Here is a 23,868-nt window from a genome sequence, read left to right on the forward strand (position 1 = left end):
AAAATAAAAAATTAATTCATTTTAATGAACTTTTTAATGAAGTAATTTTCGTTAATAAAAATAAAAATGTGTCGCAGTGATGCTAAAATTATGAGTGAAATATAATCCCATAACAACCATAATTTGTTCAAAAACGGTGTCACACGATCACGGTGTAATCACGGTGTAATGTTAAATGTTATTTCATGTGTATTTATATAGCGCATTTATCATGTATAGCCATACACCCTAAGAGCTTTAAAATCATGAGGGGGGTCTCTCCACACCACATCACTGTGGCAAACCGTTACTCAGAAGCAGCATTTTAAAAACTCCCTCACGGGCCGGATGAAGTGTTCAGCGGGCCGCAGTTTGCCCACCTCTGCGCTATAGGGGAACTGATGAACTAAATGGTAGTGTATGAGTGTGTGTGTGAATGGGAGGGTGTATGGGTGTTGTCCAGTACTGGGTTGTTTCTGGAAAAGCATCCGCTGCGTAAAACATATGCTGGAATAGTTGGTGGTTTATTCCTCTGTTGTGACCCCTGATGGGGACTAAGCTGCAGGAACATGAATGAATGAACTTACATTGATGGTCCATGAAGTAACTTGAGCATTCCTGCTATCTTTTAATTCCACTGTAGGTTTTTATGACTGTAAAAACATTTGTAAATTCGTAAAAAAAAAAAAAAACAGTTTTCTGTATTTTGTGATTAATCTTTTTATTTTCCCATTTTATATATGCTTTTAAATTGCATTATGGGATCTTGATCTTGCTTACAACAACCTTTTAATCTTGAAAAGTGGTAAATTATGAACATTTTTAATGGTTTGCAGTGCTATATTGTCTGGGTTGGGGTTGTATATTACGCTATAAAAACCTTGTAATAAACTGCCAGCACCTTTTCTGTTATTTTACAGACACATTTGTCTATATAGTATTTCTTATACATTATTTTATTTTAAACTACCAAAATGTGATTAAAAGTCACTTTGTTAAACTGTAGAGTTAAATATTTAACATTGTTAGACCACCATCTCCACACCAGATAAATACGATCAGTATAAAATCTGTTTCTTCAGGTGGAATATGGACAACAAGTCAGCAAAGTTTCCAATACCTAAACCTGTTAACCAGTGTTCAACTGAATTGACAGACTTCTATCAATATAGAAGTTGACTGAGAAAACCAGAGAGGAGCAGAAGCAGGAGATGATGTGATGATGATAAAGTAAGAGCAGAGTTTACTGAATAATCTTAGTTGCGTTTGATTCAATGCTCAGACTTCGTCTGACCAGGATAAATCCAACAAGTGTTATCATACCACAACCAACAGCAATGGATAATTACTGCTTCACAACATAGAGACAATACAGACCTTAAAGTGGAGACATTCTGTTATCTCTTACTCATGAAAGTGTTGCTAAAATCCACAGTCATGAAATTATAACAATATGGAAAAATGGAAAAAATGATGAAGCAATAATTATTTTAAAATAGTAATAATAAAACATAAAAACATAATAAAATGACAAATAATCAACAATAATAATCAAATCATTAACTACTGATCAATAAAATGATATAGTGATAATTAAAGAAATGACTAATGATTATATGATTAAATAAAATAATAATAATTCCTTACATTTATATAGCGCTTTTTTGGGCATTCAAAGCGCTTTACACATAGGGGGGAATCTCCTCATCCACCACCAGTGTGCAGCATCCACCTGGATGATGCGACGGCAGCCATTGCATCCGACTGCACACCACACACCAGCTGATTGGTGGAGAGGAGACAGAGTGATGAAGCCAGTTATGATATGGGGAGGGTTAGGAGGGTTATGGACAGAGGCCAGTGGGCAGATTTGGCCAGGATGGCAGGGTTAAACCCCTATTCATTTTCAAAAGACATCCTTGGATTTTTAATGACCTTGGTTTAACGTCTCATCCAAAAGACGGCGCTCACTGAGCAGTATAGAGTCCCTATCACTATACTGGGAAATTAGGACCCACACAGACCACAGGTTAATCGCCCCCTGCTGGTCTAACTAACACCACTTCTGGCAGCAATCTAGCTTTCCCATGTGGGATCCCATCCAGGTACTGACCAGGCGCAGCCCTGCTTAGCTTCAGTGGGCGATCATGTGAGAGTTGCCGAGAGCTAGCTGCCAGATAATAACATAACTAAATAATGATTAAATAAATAAAAAACAAATGAAAATAAAACACAAATGAATAGTTGCTTTCTTGAAACAACACACACATAAGTTTGCCACAAGGATTCTCAGATCCTTAGATTCTTCAACATCAAAAGTCGACAGAGCAGAGATCAACATCCCATAATGCAATTCACGACTGTAAATAAACGGAAAACACTTGTGAATAACAAAATACGTAAACTTCATTAACAGATATGCTTTACAGTGTAGTTGTGTGTGCTTAGCAGTGCTTGTGAGGGTTTCTGCTGTGTGACAGTGGTGTGCCGCTGGAACATCAGACGTCGACCCCTCGGGGTCCCACACACTCGCTCACTCACAGTGTCTAGATGGAGAACTGTCAAAACTGAGCTGCTCCAGTTGCTTAATAGACAGCTGACATTACAGATCACGTCTCCATTAATCAGAGCACTGGAATAATTCACTCTGCTTTTATTTAAGGGTCCTGGCGATGCAATTAACTTCCCTTTGTTCAAATCTTTTTCAGATGTCAGACCTTTTCATTTTTATTCTATATTCTATAATATACTGCATTAAAACACTTCTAGGATTCATAACATTTGACATTTGAAGAATAACTCGCATTGAGGCATGCACTGATTTGCAAAAAACGTGTAAGCTTTCACACTACTAATACAGATGAAAATCATATGCGTTATTGGTTTCTTGAACTAATCCGATCTCTATACCAAAATTCTGAGTATCGATTGATACAGATTTGATCCCGATACTGTGCCGTTTTGTCTTTTTTGTTTTGTTTTTTCTAAGCATAATACAGTTTCTATATTTCTGGTGCTAAACTCAAATAATATGTCTTCTTTAGTAGAATAACAGACCTATAGGCCCACTGTATATGACAGACAACATAATCTAAGTAAAAGCATGATGCTTGCTGTAAACTAGGATGCATTATTTGAGCATTCATTATGACATTGATCTGTTGTGGTCCAGCTGTTATGTACGTGTAATAGCACTATTGACTCTAATCGTTGGTAAAATAACCTGCCTTTTAGCAAAGCCTGATATTTACCTGCAGGTTTGACACAGACTAAAGTAAACCGTCTGAGGCCAGTTTTACTTATGGCTAGAGCTGCACGATTCTGGCTAAAATGAGAATCGCATTTTGTTTTTGTTGCTCAAAATAAAGATCAAGATTTTCTCACGATTCTGTATATGTAAAACAAAGGTATGGTAAAAACAAACATATGGCACAACATCGATAATAATATTATTTGTAGGTCTACTAGTTTTTATAAATAATTCTATTCTACTTATAATAATTCTGATGTTGAATTATTATGTTTGAGATATATGCTTGCAATCTGTCATATTAGACAAATTTATTCACTGGTAAAATCAGACATTTGCCATTATCAGATTATATTCAACAATATATAGGCTAGAGTAGTTATTCTGACATTGTAAACATTTATTTTCATGCACAACTGTGTGTTCGTTATGAAAGAAAAAAACATCAAATGCTTGCCGTAATCATAACTCTAAAATGGGATATGATCATTTAAATGTAGTACACACTTTCGGTTTCATTTTGACTGCAAAGTGCTGTTCATACTTTGCGCGCGGCTCCCAAACGATCACACTGTGAATTGCCACAAACTGAATATTATTTACAACTGTATTACCTGTTGCTCGCAACATATGCAGGTTCTGTTCACTAAAGTAGACGCACGCGCCCTCTCTGTGATAACAGCTAACGGTCAGCCGCTCGTCATGTGTGATTTCCCAGCTGCGAAAACATCATTATATGAAGACAAAATTGACATTTTCAGGTGAATTATACCTTATAAATACATTATGTGACTCTTTCAACATCATTTGGAGTTGTCAATGTCACTGAGCAACTCGTGTAAAACAATGAAAAGACTCGTGCAGCCGCCTTCTCCTGAACTTGAAAATATGATTGGCAGAATTGTAGAAATGCTGGATTAAGATCGTCTAGGGCAGGGGTCTCAAACTCAATTTACCTGGGGGCCGCAGGAGGCAAAGTCTGGGTGAGGCTGCGCCGCATAAGGGATTTCACAAAAAAAAGTCCTCAAATGTCATTATTAACAGTTTTAATTATTTCTTCTGAACATGAAGTGTCCTGAACATTAATAGAACATTGAGTGAAGATTATGAACAGTTCTTCTGAACATGGCATCTTTTGCCTACTTCTTGCTGCCAGAGACTTGACAGCGCTTCTTCTCACAAATCTGAACCACATTTGGCTTTAGAGCGGAAGCAGTTGAGACCCTCAGTATGGCTTGAAGATGATCATCATTAAGTCTAGACATGTACTTTGACTTATTGAAGTCCTAGGGAAAAAAGTGGGGGAACTCACTCAAAACTTCCATTCCCTCACATAAAAAAAGGTGTATATATGTATAAATAAAACACCCCCACCCCACTCAAGTCACATCAGTCTGTACCAGTCTGTATCTACCTATAATATATATAAGATGCAGGGCAGGCACGTGCACACATAGGGCTCAACCTGTGCAGAGCACATGCCCTTTTTAGTCTTGCATAGAAAGTGCCCTTCTAAAATGATCAAAAGTGCCCCCGCGACGCGACACGACACACCCTCGGTCCCACCCTTCAGTAGGCGCGCGATAACACCGTTCTTGAGTACGCGCGCGACAACACAGCTGATCAGAACGCGCGCGACAACACAGCTGATCAGAACGCGCGCGACAACACGGTGGGCGGGGAATGCCAGTGACCGCTGTGTATGGATAGATTCAGCGGAGCGGGGAGCGCTCTCTCTCCCCGCTCCGCTGATTCTGTCAGTGTACAGCGGTCGGCGCGGGCCACAAAATATTGCACTGAGGGCCGCAAATGGGCTGCGAGTTTGAGAACCCTGGTCTAGGGGGTCGAATCGAGATTGCGATCTTTTAACAATTAATTGTGCAGCTCTACTTATGGCGCGTTTTCACTGAGTACTATGGTACGGTTTAGTTTGGTACGCTTTTATAGCCGTTTCCACTGTCAAAAGGCGTACCGAACCGTACCATACCACTTTTTCAGGCACCCTTTCGAAAGAGTACCAAACTTGAGAAAAGGTACCAAAAGGCGGAGCTAGACAAGCAGCTGAACGTTATTGGTTTACAGAGATATGTCATTCGCTTACGCAACAAGCCAGAATAAAAACAAAAGAGCCGCCATGTTTAAAATGCACAGTGAGAGATTACAGCATGATTATATGTACATATAATGACAATCCATGGTCGACCCGGACTCAAACAAACCTTGTCGTCGTCTTGATGAACAGCCACAAAGCCATGGAGTAGAGCAGAATCTACCCTGTGCCTCATAGTTTTTTACGAGCCAGTCTGAAGAGCGAGCGGTTTCGCTTCCTTTCTTGCACTCGTCGCGCGTCTTTATCTGAAATAACAAACGTCTTGAGCTGATGGTAATAACGTGCACTTGATTATTGACGTGCTTTTGAAACCCGATTCTGCCAGACACTGACAAACGCGAGAGTGAAGCGCAAAAAAGATGGGAAAACAGTAGCACGTTATTTCTTCAGCAAACGTGAACAAACTGCCTTGTTTTAATTTTTATCATCACCTTTTGGACTAATATGAACTGGGAATGATGGAGTGACTCTCTAACAGAGGCTACATGTGCTGCTGAAGATTACAGACACCGATGAGAGGTTTTCTCTGACTGTAGGCTATATTTTGTATTGTTTTGAACCTAATTAAGGATGAAATGTCTGCTGTGTGTAGTTCTGTCGTTGGTAACATATCGGAGACTGTAAGGGTCTGTATGTGTTTATATATGTTCATTTGTTTATTTATTTAATATAATTACAGACGTAACAGTAGCCTATTTCATTCATCTGCAGTTATAATCAACTCATGTTCATAGAAAAGTTAGTAATCAACATTTATACAGAACTATTTATGTGTGTAAAGCCTCTGTTTTGTGTGAAGTGCTTCTCATATGATATGTGAGCGACCCGTACAGCTTTATTGTTGACAGTTCCTCGAGCGAGAATATTGCGACTGAAACTGTCATACTCCACGCCCACCAAAAGGGTACCCTTGGTAGTGGAAACGCAAGCTTGATAAAGGTGACCAGCACCGACCCGAACTCTACCATACTGTACCAATCAGTGGAAATGAGCCATTAATAATCCCTCGCCGAATCTCGCCATGAGTGAGATGGAGAAAGTTCTAAACAATGTCTGCATATATGCTCTAGCGCCAAAACACAACCTGGGGCCTCATGTACGAAGACTTGCGTGGAAATCTTACTAAAACATTGCGTACGCACAAAGCTGTAAATGTGCGTACGCAGAAAAAAATTCAGATGTATGAAACACTGCGTACGCCGAATCTCACGCATATTCTTTTGTACATCCGAATGAACGTGAAACTGAGCGCAACATGCACGAGCACAAAACCCCTCCCTGCCTCCTCCCCCTTATGAATATGCTAATGACTATGCTAATGGAAAAACCCAACGAAAAAGCAATGGCAAAATCAAGCAAAAAGAGAAACTTTGAACAGAATGTGAAATGGAGGTGCTTCTTTCGGAGGTAGACCAGAGAAAAGCGGTGTTATTTGCAAGTTTGTTCTCCGGAATTAACAACAAAAGAAAAAAAATAGAGTGGGAGAGTTTAGCTGATGCGGTTAACACAGTTGGGTCTGAACATCGCACTGAGTGCATTAAAAAAAGATATAGAGGGGTTTATATCTGTAAAATGTTGCAATTCTCTTAGTAGTCTCAGTGGCGCACCTCGTAAGACGCATGTGATCATGAATTGACACGTTCGAGCATGAACTCGGCTCGAATACAGCGTCTGATGAACTCTTTCTTCTTTTTTTCCCCCGCTACATATCAGATTTTGCCCACTATTTATCACGAGAAAGACAAGTAGGAATCATCAATAAGTTTGTGCATCATATTTTATTTGCACATTTATTGAATGGAAATGTTTCTGATTCACGCATGCAAATTCATCTTCAGATAGTGTCTTTATAGCAATGTGCGTGCAGCAGATAGCTCAGATTACATTGGGAAAACAGGCGACCGCTGCAAATTGTGCTTTAATGTTTAGCTGGTCAACTGTATGGTATGGAAACCTTACATACCTGCTAGATGAACCCGTCTCATACAGCTGCCATTGCAAGGCTCAGACACTTTGTAGAGAGGAATTTAACACAACTGCCTCTAGGAGTCGCCAATGACAATAAAACAGACACGCACAAAAAATGTGCGTACGCCAGCCATAAAGCTGCCGTGAAGCTGCGCACATTCCCACGTTCAGTTCATTGTTAGTAAATCCAAACGTGAGCGATTCTGAGCGTGAAACCTGGCGTACGCAAAGTTTTTGTGCGTACGCAGCGTTGATACATGAGGCCCCTGGTCTGTTAAAAAAAATGTTGATATAAATAAAAGTGAAATATTCAGAGATTCAGAGTAGCCTATATTAGGCTAAATCATTTTTCTTTTAATGACATTTTGCGCCCGTCGGTTTCACTTTGACCACAATGAGCCAGGCTTTACAAACTATTCGCAGCACTGAAAGTATTCCCCTCTGAAGAATAAACCACTTGAATATTTTTCTGTACTTCACATTAAACTGTAGAATGGCTTCAGAACATTTAGGATATAGTAGTACATAGGGATATAGTAGTAGACAACTTTCTACTTCCTTATAATCGGCTACCTTTCTGGCTTTTTTTGGCTCATAAATGCAAAATGTAGCGCATTCGAGATTGGATTTGGATCGGTACCAGCTGGCCGATACCCGATCCAGCAAAAATATGCGGTATCGAACCCATATCCGATCCAAGTATCAGGATCAGTGCATCCCTAGTGCTGGGACCACCGTGCTGCCCTATCTATTCATTCATTTTCTTTTCGGCTTAGTCACTTTATTAATCCGGGGTCGCCACAGTGGAATGAACCGCCAACTTATCCAGCACGTTTTTACGTTTTACGCAACTCATCACTGGGAAACATCCACACACACTCAATCACACACATACACTACGGAAAATTTAGCCTAGCCAATTCACATGTACACACATGCACCCTGAGGAAACCCACGCGAACATGGGGAGAACATGCAAACTCTACACAGAAATGCCACTGGCCCAGCTGAGGCTCGAACCAGCGACCTTCTTGCTGTGAGGTGAGCGTGCTACTCACTACTCACACATCTAATCTAATCTAAAAGCATAGTTCAGCCAAAAACTTAATTCATTTGCTCATCAAGAGTTATTTAATCAATGGCAGTGGCCAAACGTGGCCCATTTTGGTGGGGGCTGGTCCAAATGTGGTATGGAAAGAACCCATACATGTGGCTTTAAAGTAATAAACTGGCATTAGGAAAAATACCGCAGCATTACAATGATACCAATGCTTTCAGACTGGCCCATATGTCAGCCAGAAGTGCTGTGTGCAGTCAGCAGCCGGTTCTGAATAATTATACTTTCACCGATGACATCATTGACATTAAGTCAACAGTGGTGCATTCCAGCCGGAGCTGGCCCAAATGCGCTCGCTATCTAGGGGAAGAAATCATTCCTAATGGATGAATCCAAACACAACATCAGACCTACTGCACAGTGCAAATGTGTGCACATAAACGCCCCAAGTTTTGTGAGTGATTTACTGAGAAGTGCAGCAGCTCATTTTCATAACGTCTTCACATAATCCAGCGAAAAATTAAGTTGCAAGCAAGTAGCACTGAGGATGAAAAGCTGCATGTGCTGTAATCAGGAGCGGACTGGGACTAAATATCAGCCCTGGCATTGTAGCCACACCAGCCCACATTACCACACCGACACAGCCCCACCCAAGGACACGCACATTCACAACCTATATTGGTGTACAGATGGTAAAATTATGTAAGCAGTACCTATTTAAGAGATATTTAAACATTTAATTCAATTCAATTCAGCTTTATTTGTATAGCGCTTTTACAATGTAGATTGTGTCAAAGCAGCTTCACATAAATGGTCACAGTAACTGGAACAGTGTAGTTCAGTTTTTAGTGTTTAAGTTCAGTTCAGTTCAGTTTAGCTCAGTTCAGTGTGATTTAATCATTACTGAGAGTTCAAACACTGAAGAGCCATTCATCGATGCGTAGCTCTACCAATCCTGAACCATGCGAGGCAGTGGCGACAGCGGAGAGGGAAAAAAAACTTCACCTGATGGGAGTGAAGAAAAAAAACCTTGAGAGAACCAGACTCAGTTGGGCACGACCATTTTAATTTCTCCGCTGGCCAAAAGTCTTGTGCAGAACTTCATTCGCCGTGGTTTATGCTGGAAGATGGCCTCAATGAAGACTCGTCTGTCCCTGGAGCGTCGCTGGAATCAAGTCTCATGTTCTCCACTCCCCATGACCATCAGCGCAGCAGCAGCTCAGGACATGGCCTGGTCCCGGATATGGAATCCTTGGGATCATCACGTCGCTGGTCTTGGATCCAATCAGTGACTCCGCATAATCTGAGGACCTCGGGATGAGTATCCCCAGGTGAAAATAGAGAATAAAGAGAATAATTAGCGTAGCTGCTGTTCATAGTGTATATAAGCAAGATGCAGAAGCCAGTGTGGAACCCGCTAGGTGATGCATTGAGTGTATGCTTTACTAAACAGATAGGTCTTTAATCTAGTTTTGAACTGGGAGAGTGTCTCTGAGCCTCGGACATTACCAGGAAGGCTATTCCAGAGTGTAGGAGCCATGAAAGAGTGTAGGAGCCATGAAAGAGAAATGTATGTGACTGGAACAAAAACAACCCATTTATATATGCAATCATGTCATTCATTTTCTTTTCGGCTTAATCCCTTTATTAATCTGGGAATCGCCAACTTATCCTGCATATGTTTTATACAGTGGATGCCCTCAAAGCTGCAACCCATTACTGGGTTACCCAATTCCCAATTGGCCTACCCAATTCACCTATAGCATGTGTTTGGCCTTGTGAAGGAAACCAGAAGGAAACCCACGCGAACTTGCAAACTCCACACAGAAACACCAACTGACCCAGATGAGGCTCAAACTAGCAACTTTCTTGCTGTGAGGTGACAGCACTACCTACTGCGCCACTGCACTGCCCCCTTTCGAGACTAGTTCAGTAAATTTTATGTATTTGGCAATGTCTGACTTGACTGCCTTTCCCTTTTTATGGTCCATCTCTGACAATTAGCTTGTGTTGCACTTACTGTTTGTTTGACATTCTTGCCAGATTTTCATTACGTCTGCGTAACCTCAGATTGGGTCGGCCCATCTCGAAACCAGCCAGTTGTTGCTGATTGAGCCAATGCTTAACATTTACTATTATTCTTACTACTATCACCATCATAATATTCACATTTCACAAGAGATATAAGCTGCCTACATTTAAAAAACAATACATATGAAAATAAATAAAAAATAGCTGGCCGGCCCACATTTAAAAAATGGTCCGGCCCTTCTGGCATTTGCCAGAATTGCCAGATGGCCAGTCCGCCCCTGGCTGTAATCTACCAACAACACAGCTGCAAAATACACCCACCGGCCACTTTATTAGGTACACCTGTCCAACTGCTCGTTAACACAAATCTCTAATCAGCCAATCACATGGCAGTAACTAGATGAAAGAACAAGGACGAGTAATGTAATGTTTGGGGGAACTATCCCTTTAAAGTGCCAACTTTGCTAAAGATATTAAAGAAAATGATCACTTGTGAGGGTGGCATAGTGGTTAGCACTTTCACCTCATAGCAAGAAGGTCACTGGTTCGAGTCCCGGCATGGGCCAAAGGCATGCAGTATAGATGAATTGTATGAAGTAAATTGACCTTAATGAATGTATGTGTGAATGCGAGAGTTTCCCAGTGCTGGGTTGCAGGTGGAAGGGCATCCGCTATTTAAAACATATGCTGGAATAGTTGGTGGTTCATTCTGCTGTGGCTACCCCTGATAAATAAGGGACTAAGACAAAGGAAAATGAATTAATGAATGTTTACTTCTGAGACGTTGTTCAAAAACTCCAAGTCAGCATGCAATTTTCTGGAATCTTCTGTTTTTCTGGAATGTTCTTGTTTTTCCTGGTTGGTGTCTCTGAGGAATGGTTCAGATCTGTGATTCTATATTAACATGTAGCCCCTGGTTTTATTTGAAAATTCCCTGACGGCTTTCCCCTCATTAACGTGAACACGGTGGCTTATTAATGCGATGCATTATTGTGAGCGTTGTTGTTGGTAATGGCTGTAAATGTCGGTGTCGGCCAGCGCGGGGATGGGGGTGAGAGCGAACACAGGGAGAAAAAAAAAAAAAACGAAGAAAAAAGGTTGTTTGGTTCAGGAACCATTTAACAACTTCCTCTGGAAATTGAAAAAGGAAATAGTTTGGGGAAGGATTGCAGGAGGGGGGAGAGATGAAGCCCATATGAACTCCAGATGAAGCAGTCCAGCTCAGAGATATTGATGGCAGACGCGGACCGAGCTGTTCAGGAATTATACTGTGTGTGTGTGTGTGTGTGTGAAAGAGAGAGGGTTTAGAGAGAGAGAGAGAGAAAGAGAGTGTGTTTGTGCTTGTGTGTGAGTCTGTGTGTGTTTGTGCTTGTGTGTGTGTGTGTGTGTGTGTGTGTGTGTGTGTGTGTGTGTGTGTGTGAGAGAGAAAGAGAGAGGGTTTGTGATTGTGTATGTATATGTGTGTGTGTGTTTGGGGGCTGGTGAGGCTGGTGTTTATGAGGTCATTTACCAAACTCATGTTTTCAACATTTCCTCTTGACTTTAACTTTTTTTTTTCTTTGTTCTCTACTAATTGTTTCCATCCCAGCGAGACAAGAGACTTTGAGAAATGTGCGTCTACAATTCTCATGTGCATTCTCAAACACACACACACACACACATACACACACACACACACACACACACATACACACACACAAACACACACACAAACACACACACACACACATACACACACACACACACACACACACACATTCATTCAATCATTCTCTTTTCGTCTTAGTCATTTTATTTATCAGGGAACACCACAGAGGAATGAACTGCCAACTTATCCAGCATATGTTTTACGCAACGGATGCCCTTCCAGATGCAACCCAGTACTGTGAAACACCCATACACACTCTCATTCATACACACACACACACACACACACTCATACACACATACACCACGGCCAATTTAGTTTATTCAATTACTCTATAGCTCATGTGTTTGGACTGTGAGGGAAACTGGAGCACCCGGAGGAAACCCACACCAACACGAGGAGAACTTGCAAACTTCACACAGAAATGCCAACTGACCCAGTGAAGGCTCGAACCAGCGACCTTCTTGCCAACTTGTGTTTGTTTGATCATACATCTTTTGCATATGTACCCATACATGTGCTTCTACATGCAAATTTCCCTAGATGATTTGAGTTGGAAAAGCCGACCGCCATATGACATACAGTAGACTGCAGCAACTGTAGTTTTCTGATCTACTGCTCTGATTATTCATGAAGCCTTTTACTGTCAGTCTGGTTTACAATAAAACTCCATCATATAAACTGCTTCTGTTAGCACTTGCATGCATCCAGATCATTCAGAACATATGTACTGTGACAGGTATATAACTTTTTATCTATTTATTTATTTATTTATTTATTTATTTATTTATTTATTTATTTATTTATTTATTTATTTATTTATTTATTTATTTATCTGTCTGTCTGTCTGTCTGTCTGTCTGTCTGTCTGTCTGTCTGTCTGTCTGTCTATCTATCTATCTATTATTATTTATTTATTTGTACTATTTATTTCATATTTGTTATTTTATTTTTATATTTTTTATATTATTATTATTAATATTATTATTATCAGTAGTGGTAGTATTATTGTTATTATTTTTAGTTTGATTTATATAATAATAATAATAATAATAATAATAATAATAATAATAATAATAATAATAATTATTATTATTATTATTATTATTATTATTATTATGTTTATTAATTAATTAATTCATTAATTTATGTATTGTTAATATTTATTATTATTATCGTTGTTGTTGTTATTTAATATTGTTATTATTATTTTTATTATTATTGTTGTTGTTGTTGATTTATTATTATTATTATTATTATTCATTTAATTTTATATTATTTATATTTTTAAATTATTTTTTCATTCATTTATTTACGTTTTAGTATTAATATTATTATATATTAATTATTAAAGATATTAATTATTTAATATTATTTTATGGATTTATTAAATTTATTTATTGTTGTTATTTACTTTATAATTATTTTATTATTATTATTTACTATTGTTAGTATTATAAAAATATATATTTTTTATTTTAGAATTATTGATATTTATTTATTAATTAAATAATGTATTTATGTATTTATATTAATATGTATTATTATTTGTATTAATAATGATATTATTATTATTATTATTATTACTTAATGTTGTTATTATTTATTAATTTAGAGTTATAATAATTATTATTTTAATAATATTAACAATAATAATTATTACTATTATTGTTATTATTATTATTATTATTATTTTGTTTACTTTGTATTAATATTATTTTGCATTATTGTTATTATTAATATCATTATTATTATTAAATTATTATTATTATTATCATTATTATTATTATTATCATTATATCATTTATTTATTTAGTCATTTATTTGTTTATTGATTTATTGATTTCTGTTGTTTTTTATTATTGATTTATTAAAATTATTATTTATTTATTTATTTAGTTAGTTAGTTAGTTAGTTAGTTAGTTAGTTAGTTAGTTAGTCACCTTAAAAAATGTCAAAAAATATCAATGCATTTTTTTTAGATAAAATTAATTTAAAGGCTAATATAAAGATGAGGGTTGCATGAAACCAAAATATTCCTCTAAGAGTCATTTTACATTTTAAAATTGAAAAGGAAAAAGAAGGAATGAAACTTGTGTGCATTTTTTGCCAACTGGAAACATGAAACTGATTCTATCAAAGCAAAAAGCCTTTAGGCCTGAAGTTACAACAGAAAAGAGTTTGACATGTATCCTTTCAGGAAAAAACAACAACAGCACACTGCTGCTGTCTGACTGAATGCTCTTTTGGACTATTGCTGGATTGCTTTAAGATTATGATAATATTTGAGTTTTATCAGGCAGATTTTTTTTAAACAATAAGAGCTGAGATTGAGTTTCTTTTCAGTTTATTAATGAAAATCGGCTTTTAAAAGGCAACAAAACCAGTCTACACGGGTGTATTTAAAGAAATAAAGAACAAACAATACTTTGTATAAGTCAAATTTATATTTGTATTTTTATTTGCATTGTATTTTATGGACAATGTATTATATGGCAGATAGTCAATTATCAAGTACATTACATTTCATGAAATCAAATTTTATTTTATTTAAATTAAATGTAATTAAATTTAATATTATTTTATTAATTAATTCATTCATTTTTTTTCTTTTCAGCTTAGTCCCTTTATTATTAATCAGGGGTCGCCACACCCAAAGGAAACCCCAACTTTTTCAGCATATTTTTACGCAACGGATGCACTTTCAGCTGCAACCCATCACTGGGAATCATTTATAAACACTCTTTCACACTCACACACTACGGACAGTTTAGCTTACCCAATTCAACTGTACCGCATGTCTTTGGACTTGTGGTGGAAACCGGAGCACCCAGAGGAAACCCACACCAACACAGGAAGAACATGCAAACTCCACACAGAAATGCCAACAGACCCAGCTAGGGCTCGAACCAGCCCATCTTCTTGCTGTGAGGCGTGCGATTGTGTTACTCACTGCGTCACCCTGATGCCCTTTATTTTATTTTATTTTATTTTTTTTTATTTTATTTTATTTTATTTTATTTTATTTTATTTTATTTTATTTTAGTTTAGTTTATTTTAGTTTATTTTATTAGTTTAGTTTAGTTTAATATTATTTTAATATTATATTATTTTTATATTGAGTTAAATTAAATTTATTTTAAATGAAATTATTAAATTAATTTATTAAATTACATTTATTTTATTTTATTTTATTTGTGTCCTACCCTAACAAACCATACATCAATCCAACGCTTATCTTTTTTATGTACAGTATAAATCTTAAATAAAACTGAGCTTTCTGACTGGCTTTGTGGTCCACAGTCACAATTATTACTATTTGGATTCTGTTGATCAAGTAAAAGTTTCCGCTACAGAAATCAGGTATATGACCATATATGCAGTAAATAAACTTATATATAAATTTATAGCTAATATATTTGAACATATATGTGAATACAGTGTGTTTTTAATTCCAGTGTTTGAATAAAAGTTGCATATATTTATATATATTAAGTCAGAATTATTAGCCCCCCTGTTTATTTTTTCCCCAATTTCTGTTTAACGGAGAGAAGATTTTTTGGTTTTATAAGAAATAAAAAATGCTTTAATTCTAGCTAAAATAAAACAAACTAGACTTCTCCAGAAAAACAAATATTCTAGGAAATACTGTGGAAAATTCCTGAATCTGTTAAACATCATTTGGTAAATATTAGAAAAAGAAATATAAATTCCCAGGATAGCCAATAATTCTGACTTCAGCTGTACCTGAACGACTAAACTACTGTAACTGCAAACAACCGGTGACTAATGATTTGAACCCGTGCAGGATGAAAGGCGAGCGGTGAAGATTGATGAGGATGAAGCGTGGCTGCCCTGAGGTGCAGAGCTCTGCCTTTTCTGAAACTCTCTTTGAGAATGTTTCAGTTTCATCAGGCCGATCACAATCTCAACTTCAAACAAGAATTTGCTGCAAAAAGATGAGAAAGACTCTGACTGCGCTTTCCAAGAGCAAGCAGACAGGACAGGTGAGTTCTGTTTTTGTTGTAGTCTAGACATATATTGGCTTAATTTTACAATGATATCTGGATTAAAGTTATCTTACTGAACAACAAGAATTATCAAACTTCAAACTCATATAAAATGAGCTGATGCTACGCAATTCGTGAACTTTTTTTGGGGGATAACTTAATTGCTTCAAGTTCGATCCACTTAAATTTGTTAATAAAGTTAACTTAATTTGTGTTGGGACAACATGAAGGATTTAAGTTGACTTATTAGTTTTCATCCATTCAATTTCCTTCGGCTTAGTCCCTTTATTTTTTAGAGGTCACCACAGTGGAATGAACCCCCAACTTATAAGTTTTACACACCGGAGAACACGGAGGAAACCCTTATCAACATGAGGAGAACATGCAGACTCCACGCAGAAATGTCAACTGGCCCAGCCGGGACTCTTCTTGCTGTGAGGGGACAGAGCTGAGCCACTGTGCCACCGATTAGTAGTTTTTATAAAATTGAGTGGATTGAACATAAAACAATTAAGTTGTCGGCTAAAAAACTCTTGAATTGTGTTGTTTCAGCTCATTTTACATAAGTAGTTTGAATAAACAGCAATCATCATTTATTGAGTTTACATGCAAAGAGGACTTTTATGTGGTGTGTTAGAGCTTTTCAACAAATAAGAGACAAGTTTGTGATTTTTTTTTTTTTAAGTTGAATCAAATAAACTTTAGAAGTCTTTTCAGTTTATTTTAATTGAACAGACTTGATGCATCAGGATTAACTCAGCATAAGTTATTTAAAAAGTTAAAGACTGACTAACTTTTAATGTGGTGGAGTATTTTAGAGCTTTTAAAGCATTTGAGAGAATAGTATGTGTGCTTTTTATTTTTAAGTTGAATCAAACAAACTTTACTAGTCATTTTAACTTAGTTTAATTAAACAGACTTCACGCATCAAGGCGAATTTAGCATAGTTTATTTAAAAAAGTTAAAATCTGACTAACTTTTAAATCGATGAAGTATTAGAGCTTTTAAAGCATTTGAGAGAAACATTTCAGATTTTTTTATTTACTTTTAAGTTGAATCAAATAAACTTAACAAGTCATTTCAACTTAGTTTAATTGAATAGACTTAATGCATCAAGATTATACATTCATTCATTTTCTTGTCGGCTTAGTCCCTTTATTAATCTGGGGTCGCCACAGCGGAATGAACCGCCACTTATCCAGCACATGTTTTATGCAACGGATGCCCTTCCAGCTGCAACCCACCGAGAAACATCCATACACACTCATTCACACACATTCACTATGGGCAGTTTAGCTTATCCATTTTACCTATACCACATGTTTTTTATTTTTTGGACTGTGAGGGAAACCAGAGCACTCGGAGAAAACCCATGCGAACATGGGGAGAACATGCAAACTCCACACAGAAATGCGAACTGACCCAGCCGTGACTCTAACCAGCGACCTTCTTGCTGTGAGGCTGTGCTGCCCTGCATCAAGATTAAGTTACCATCATTTATTTTAAAAAGTTGAAATCTGATTAACTTAAGTTAAAGTAATTAACATAAAAAAAAAAAAAACTTGTCACAACGTTTTGATTATGTAATATTTACATTGTGTTATCGGTCTGATTTTTTTCATCACTTTTTATTTAAAAAATGTCCTAAAAATGTATTTACCAAAACGGGTTTAATTTCTTAATTTATAGATTTTTTAAATGAATAAATTAATAAATGTCATGACGTCAAAATATATTATAATAATTGTATTTAAAAAAAAAAAAAATGTTGTTTTGCTTTTTAAGCAGTGAGTACAATTTTGGCTTTCTTGATAAAAGTCAAAAAGATATTTAACTATTATTGTATGTCTGGAACAGATTTTAAATGTAATAATATAAAAAAATAAATAAAGTCATGTTATATTTATTAGAACTATCACAGAAGTAAGATGAGTGAAACATTTTATATTTTATACACTTGAAGTCAGAATTATTAGCCCCCTTTAAAGGTTTTTTCTTTTTAAAAAATATTTCAGGGCGAGGCAGTGGCGCAGTAGGTAGTGCTGTCGCCTCACAACAAGAAGGTTGCTGGGTCGCTGGTTCGAGCCACGGCTCAGTTGGCGTTTCTGTGAGGAGTTTGCATGTTCTCCCTGCGTTCGCGTGGGTTTCCTTCGGGTGCTTTGGTTTCCCCCACAGTCCAAAGACATGCGGTACAGGTGAATTAGGTAGGCTAAATTGTCCATAGTGTATGAGTGTGTGTGTGGATGTTTCCCAGAGATGGATTGTGGCTGGAGAAATGAGTTATTAAAACTAATATATTTAGAAATGTATTGACAAAATCTTCTCTCCGTTAAACAGAAACTGGAGAAAAAAATAAACAGGGGGGCTGATAGTTCTGATTTCAACTGTATATTGAAAAAACAAATAGAACTTCACTGAAAAAGTCTGTAATTGTATAGTTTATTAAAGAAACAAAGGTTTTAAGATTAATAAGTGAAATACTATTTTTTAAGCTTATTAAACATATTTCCTAGAATTATTTTTAATAATTACATGTCTTAAATATAGTTAATGTGCATTGTGCGCTGTAAAACACATCCGTAATTTTATGTAAAAAAACATAAAAAAATGGCCGTTAATTACAGAAATTTACTGTAAAATAACGGACAATAAATAAAACATTCTGGTAAATTTCTGTAATTCAACCTCTGTTATTTTAAAGTAAATTTCTGTAAGTTAACAGCCGCTATTTTACGCTTTTCTTCCGGCACTCCAGCTGCAGGAAATAAACCATAAAATTACGAATGTGTTTTAGAGTTCACATTAACTAAATTTAAGACATGTAATTATGAAAAAATTCTAGGAAATATGTTTAATGAGCTCAAGATTAATATGTGAAGTAATGTTTTTTATTTATTTATTTATTTATTTATGCATTTGTTTTTATTTAATTTTATTTACTCTAAAACTGTATTTTTAGAAATGCCAATAAATATATTTGAGCTTCAGAATGACTGTCATTAAAGCAGAAAAGGAGCATGCTGAATAGTAAGACGAGCGTTCCCTCTTTCTCTTTTCGTGCGCAGACATAGAGGTTGAACTCATCAGCTGTCATCAAACACTTCATTACGTCTGCCTGATTTAACTAAATTATATCGCCACCACAGAACCCTGATTATTATGTGTGTGTCCGTGGCTCAGTGTGGTCAACCCCAGATCTGAGTGTAAGCTGAATGTGCTGAAGTTCCCATCGCGCTCTGCATCATGACGACACACACACAGTCTCATATTCCTGCATCTGTAGACCAGCTGAACAGAGCAGCGCTTCTACTGTCACTGAAAATACACAAAACTTACCCTGACAATATTATAAAACACACTGCAACACAGTGCACTCCTAAGAAATGCTGGGTTGTTTTAAGTCACATTGGGTCAAATATGGACAAACCCAATGTTGGTTAAATTTTTTTTTAATTATATTGTTCAATTTATTTTAATATTACATATTATTAGCCATAATTGACTCAACATTGGTTGACCCAGATTATATAACCTAGTTAAGCCTTTAAATGTCACTTTAAACTGTATTTAGAAGTGTCTTGAAAAATATCTAGTCAAATAGTATGTAATGTCATCATGACACAGATAAAATAAATCAGTTACAAGAAATGAGTTATTAAAACTATTATAATTATAAATGTGTTGAAAAAAAATCTTCTCTCTGTTAAACAGAAACCGTGGTAAAAAATAAAAAGGGGGGGCTAATAATTCTGACTTCAACTCTATATGTTTCTTTATTTAACCAGATTAAAAGATTTATATGTCTATCTGTCCGTCCGTCCGTTTATTTGTCCAGTATATCCATCCATCCAAACTCCAAGAAATGCTGGTTTATACTAACCCAAACATTGGGTTAAATCTGGTCTTATTAACTTAATAAAAAAAAAAATTACCCAACAGTTGGTCTAGTCCATATTACAACCAGAATTGGGTTATCCATTATCCATTCATTATCCATTCATCTATCATCCAATATATTCATCCATCCATCCATCCATCGATCCATCCCATCTGTCCATCCAACATATCCATCCATCCATCCTTCCATCCATCCATCGATCCATCCATCCATCCATCCATCCATCCATCCAATTATCCATCCATCCATCCAATATATCCATCCATTAAATGTATCCATCCCTCCATCTGTCCATCCAACATATCCATCCTTTCATCCATACATCCATCCATACATCCATCCATCCATCCAATATATTCACCCATCCATCCAATAATCCGTCAATCCATCCATCCATCCTTCCATCCATCCATCCATCCATCCATCCATCCAATATATTCATCCATTAATCCATCCATCAATCCATCCATCCAATTATCCGTCCATCAATTCATCCATCCATTTCATGTATCCATCCTATATATCATCCCTCCATCCATCCATCCATCTATCCATCCATCCATCCATCCATCCATCCATCCATCCATCCAATATATTCATCCATCCATCCATCCATCTATCAAATTATCCATCCATCCATTCATCCATCCATTAAATGTATCCATTCAATATATCCATCCCTCCATCTGTCCATCTAACATATCCATCCTTTCATCCATCCATCCATCCATCCATCCATCCATCCATCCATCCATCCATCCATCCATCCATCCATCCATCCATCCATCCATCCATCCAATATATTCATTCATCCATCCATCCAATATATTCATTCATCCATCCATCCAATTATCAGTCCATCCATTCATCCATCCATTAAATGTATCCATCCTATATATCATCCCTCAATCTATCCATCCATCCATCCATCCAATATATTCATCCATCCATCCATCCATCCATCCATCCAATTATCCATCCATCCATTCATCCATCCATTAAATGTATCCATCCAATATATCCATCCCTCCATCTATCCAGCCCATCTGTCCATCCAACATATCCATCCTTTCATCCATCCATCCATCCATCCATCCATCCAATATATTCATTCATCCATCCATCCATCCAATATATTCATTCATCCATCCATCCAATTATCAGTCCATCCATTCATCCATCCATTAAATGTATCCATCCTATATATCATCCCTCAATCTATCCATCCATCCATCCATCCAATATATTCATCCATCCATCCATCCATCCATCCAATTATCCATCCATCCATTCATCCATACATTCAATGTATCCATCCAATATATCCATCCCTCCATCCATCCATCCATCGCAAAAGTTTTAAAACTGAACCCCGCGTGCACGGAGCAGAATGAAAAGTAAAGTCTCAGTTTTAGCGTGCGCCTGATTACATCATTATGTGCTGTCGGGTGGAATGGCGGGAATTAATTAAAGATGACCTTGTTGAGTCCGTCATTTCGCATGGAAACCTCTGCTTCTCGCATTAGTGTGTGTGTGTGTGTGTGGTGCTGATGTTGCACCGCTGGCGCTGAAGATCCTCGTTAATTAAAAGAGCATCAGAAAAGTGCTGAAAGGCAGGAATATGTGCGTCAAACACTCACCGCTCCTCCAGACAGCGATACTGCGAGCTGCTTCTCCAACATTCAACATCATCTCGGTGCTTCCAGATATAATTAAAGCTGATTGAGAGAGAGAGAGAGAGAGAGAGAGAGAGAGAGAGATAGATGTGCTGTTTTATCTCCGTCAGTAAGCAGAGATTAGATGGAGAACAAAAGGTCTAAATCTGCAGCTTCTCGTGTCAGTAATCTCTAGTAAGTTCACTGAAAAAACAAAACAGTTTCATTCAGTTTCTTTTGGGCGTAGTCCCTTTATTACAGTGGAATGAACCGCCAACACATCCAGCACATGTTTTACACAGCGGATGCCTTCACCTGCAACCCAACACTGGGAAACACCCAGACACTTTTGCACACACTCACATACACTACAGCCAATTTACCTTATTCAACTCCCCTATACCGCATGTCTTTGGACAATGGGGGAAACCAGAGCACTCGGAGGAAAAGTTATGATTTTGTTTTAGGTGCTTCTGCATGATTAATGTAAGTCACTGCAATACTTTCCGTTAAGCATCCCTCATTTAAGAAGTCAATAAATAAACATCCTGGCATCTTTACCTGTGTTTAGGTTCAGTATTTTCATTTAATGGCTATGAAAAGAATATAATAAATGAAAATGAAGAAAGTCCGACCTGAAAAATCAAGAGAAACATATACATTTTTTTCTCCAGTAACTCCTATTCCTAAAAATAACTTTTATTCCTATAATTGTTAATGCCCAAACCCATATTTTAATATAATTGTTTAAATACATCAGCAGTTATTGGCTATATCCACTGAGAATTGCACAAAAATATACATTTTCTAAAGGTGGTCTATTAATTTATGCTGAGCACTGTGTATATGCGAGTTACTACTGTTTTAGAGCTTTTTAAGACCGCTGATGCTGAATTTGGTTGACTTTTTATGCATACAGAAATTTTCTGAGGAACATCTAAATTACATGAGAAGTGTTGTAATCTCTGGACAATCTACTTTTCTCAGGACAGCAAACATAAACAAAAATAACACTTCCAGATTTACTAGATTCCAGTTTAACAAGTACGCAAAAATGCTGTTTTTATGAGTCTAAATAGCATTTTAAACCCAACTCCTGTCCATATTAGACCCAACCTTCCATCCATCCATCCATCCATCCATCCATCCAATATATTCATCCATTAATCCATCCATCAATCCATCCATCCAATTATCCGTCCATCAATTCATCCATCCATTTCATGTATCCATCCTATATATCATCCCTCCATCCATCCATCCATCTATCCATCCATCCATCCATCCATCCATCCATCCATCCATCCATCCAATATATTCATCCATCCATCCATCCATCTATCAAATTATCCATCCATCCATTCATCCATCCATTAAATGTATCCATTCAATATATCCATCCCTCCATCTGTCCATCTAACATATCCATCCTTTCATCCATCCATCCATCCATCCATCCATCCATCCATCCATCCATCCATCCATCCATCCATCCATCCATCCAATATATTCATTCATCCATCCATCCAATATATTCATTCATCCATCCATCCAATTATCAGTCCATCCATTCATCCATCCATTAAATGTATCCATCCTATATATCATCCCTCAATCTATCCATCCATCCATCCATCCAATATATTCATCCATCCATCCATCCATCCATCCATCCAATTATCCATCCATCCATTCATCCATCCATTAAATGTATCCATCCAATATATCCATCCCTCCATCTATCCAGCCCATCTGTCCATCCAACATATCCATCCTTTCATCCATCCATCCATCCATCCATCCATCCATCCATCCATCCATCCATCCAATATATTCATTCATCCATCCATCCATCCAATATATTCATTCATCCATCCATCCAATTATCAGTCCATCCATTCATCCATCCATTAAATGTATCCATCCTATATATCATCCCTCAATCTATCCATCCATCCATCCATCCAATATATTCATCCATCCATCCATCCATCCATCCAATTATCCATCCATCCATTCATCCATACATTCAATGTATCCATCCAATATATCCATCCCTCCATCCATCCATCCATCGCAAAAGTTTTAAAACTGAACCCCGCGTGCACGGAGCAGAATGAAAAGTAAAGTCTCAGTTTTAGCGTGCGCCTGATTACATCATTATGTGCTGTCGGGTGGAATGGCGGGAATTAATTAAAGATGACCTTGTTGAGTCCGTCATTTCGCATGGAAACCTCTGCTTCTCGCATTAGTGTGTGTGTGT

General features: G+C 37.0%; 1 protein-coding gene across 15 annotated transcripts in view; it reads left to right on the plus strand.

Annotated features, from left to right (window-relative positions):
- Window positions 1-23,868, plus strand: part of LOC137496031 (uncharacterized) — a 166,689-nt gene that overhangs the window by 76,606 nt on the left and 66,215 nt on the right. For 14 of the 15 annotated variants that reach the window (XR_012408271.1, XR_012408269.1, XR_012408270.1 and 11 more), the window contains one exon: window positions 15,851-16,049. Coding sequence is in view for 10 of the 15 variants with exons in the window: in XM_073954768.1 (XP_073810869.1) it covers window positions 15,876-16,049 (174 nt within the window). In the remaining 5 variants the exon portion in view is untranslated. Of the gene's footprint in view, window positions 1-15,850; window positions 16,050-16,348; window positions 16,892-23,868 lie in introns of those variants that run through there. The other variant, XR_012408274.1, reaches the window with a different exon arrangement.

This window comes from Danio rerio, chromosome 6 (genome assembly GCF_049306965.1).
Source record: "Danio rerio strain Tuebingen ecotype United States chromosome 6, GRCz12tu, whole genome shotgun sequence".
Taxonomy (NCBI): Eukaryota; Metazoa; Chordata; class Actinopteri; order Cypriniformes; family Danionidae; genus Danio; species Danio rerio.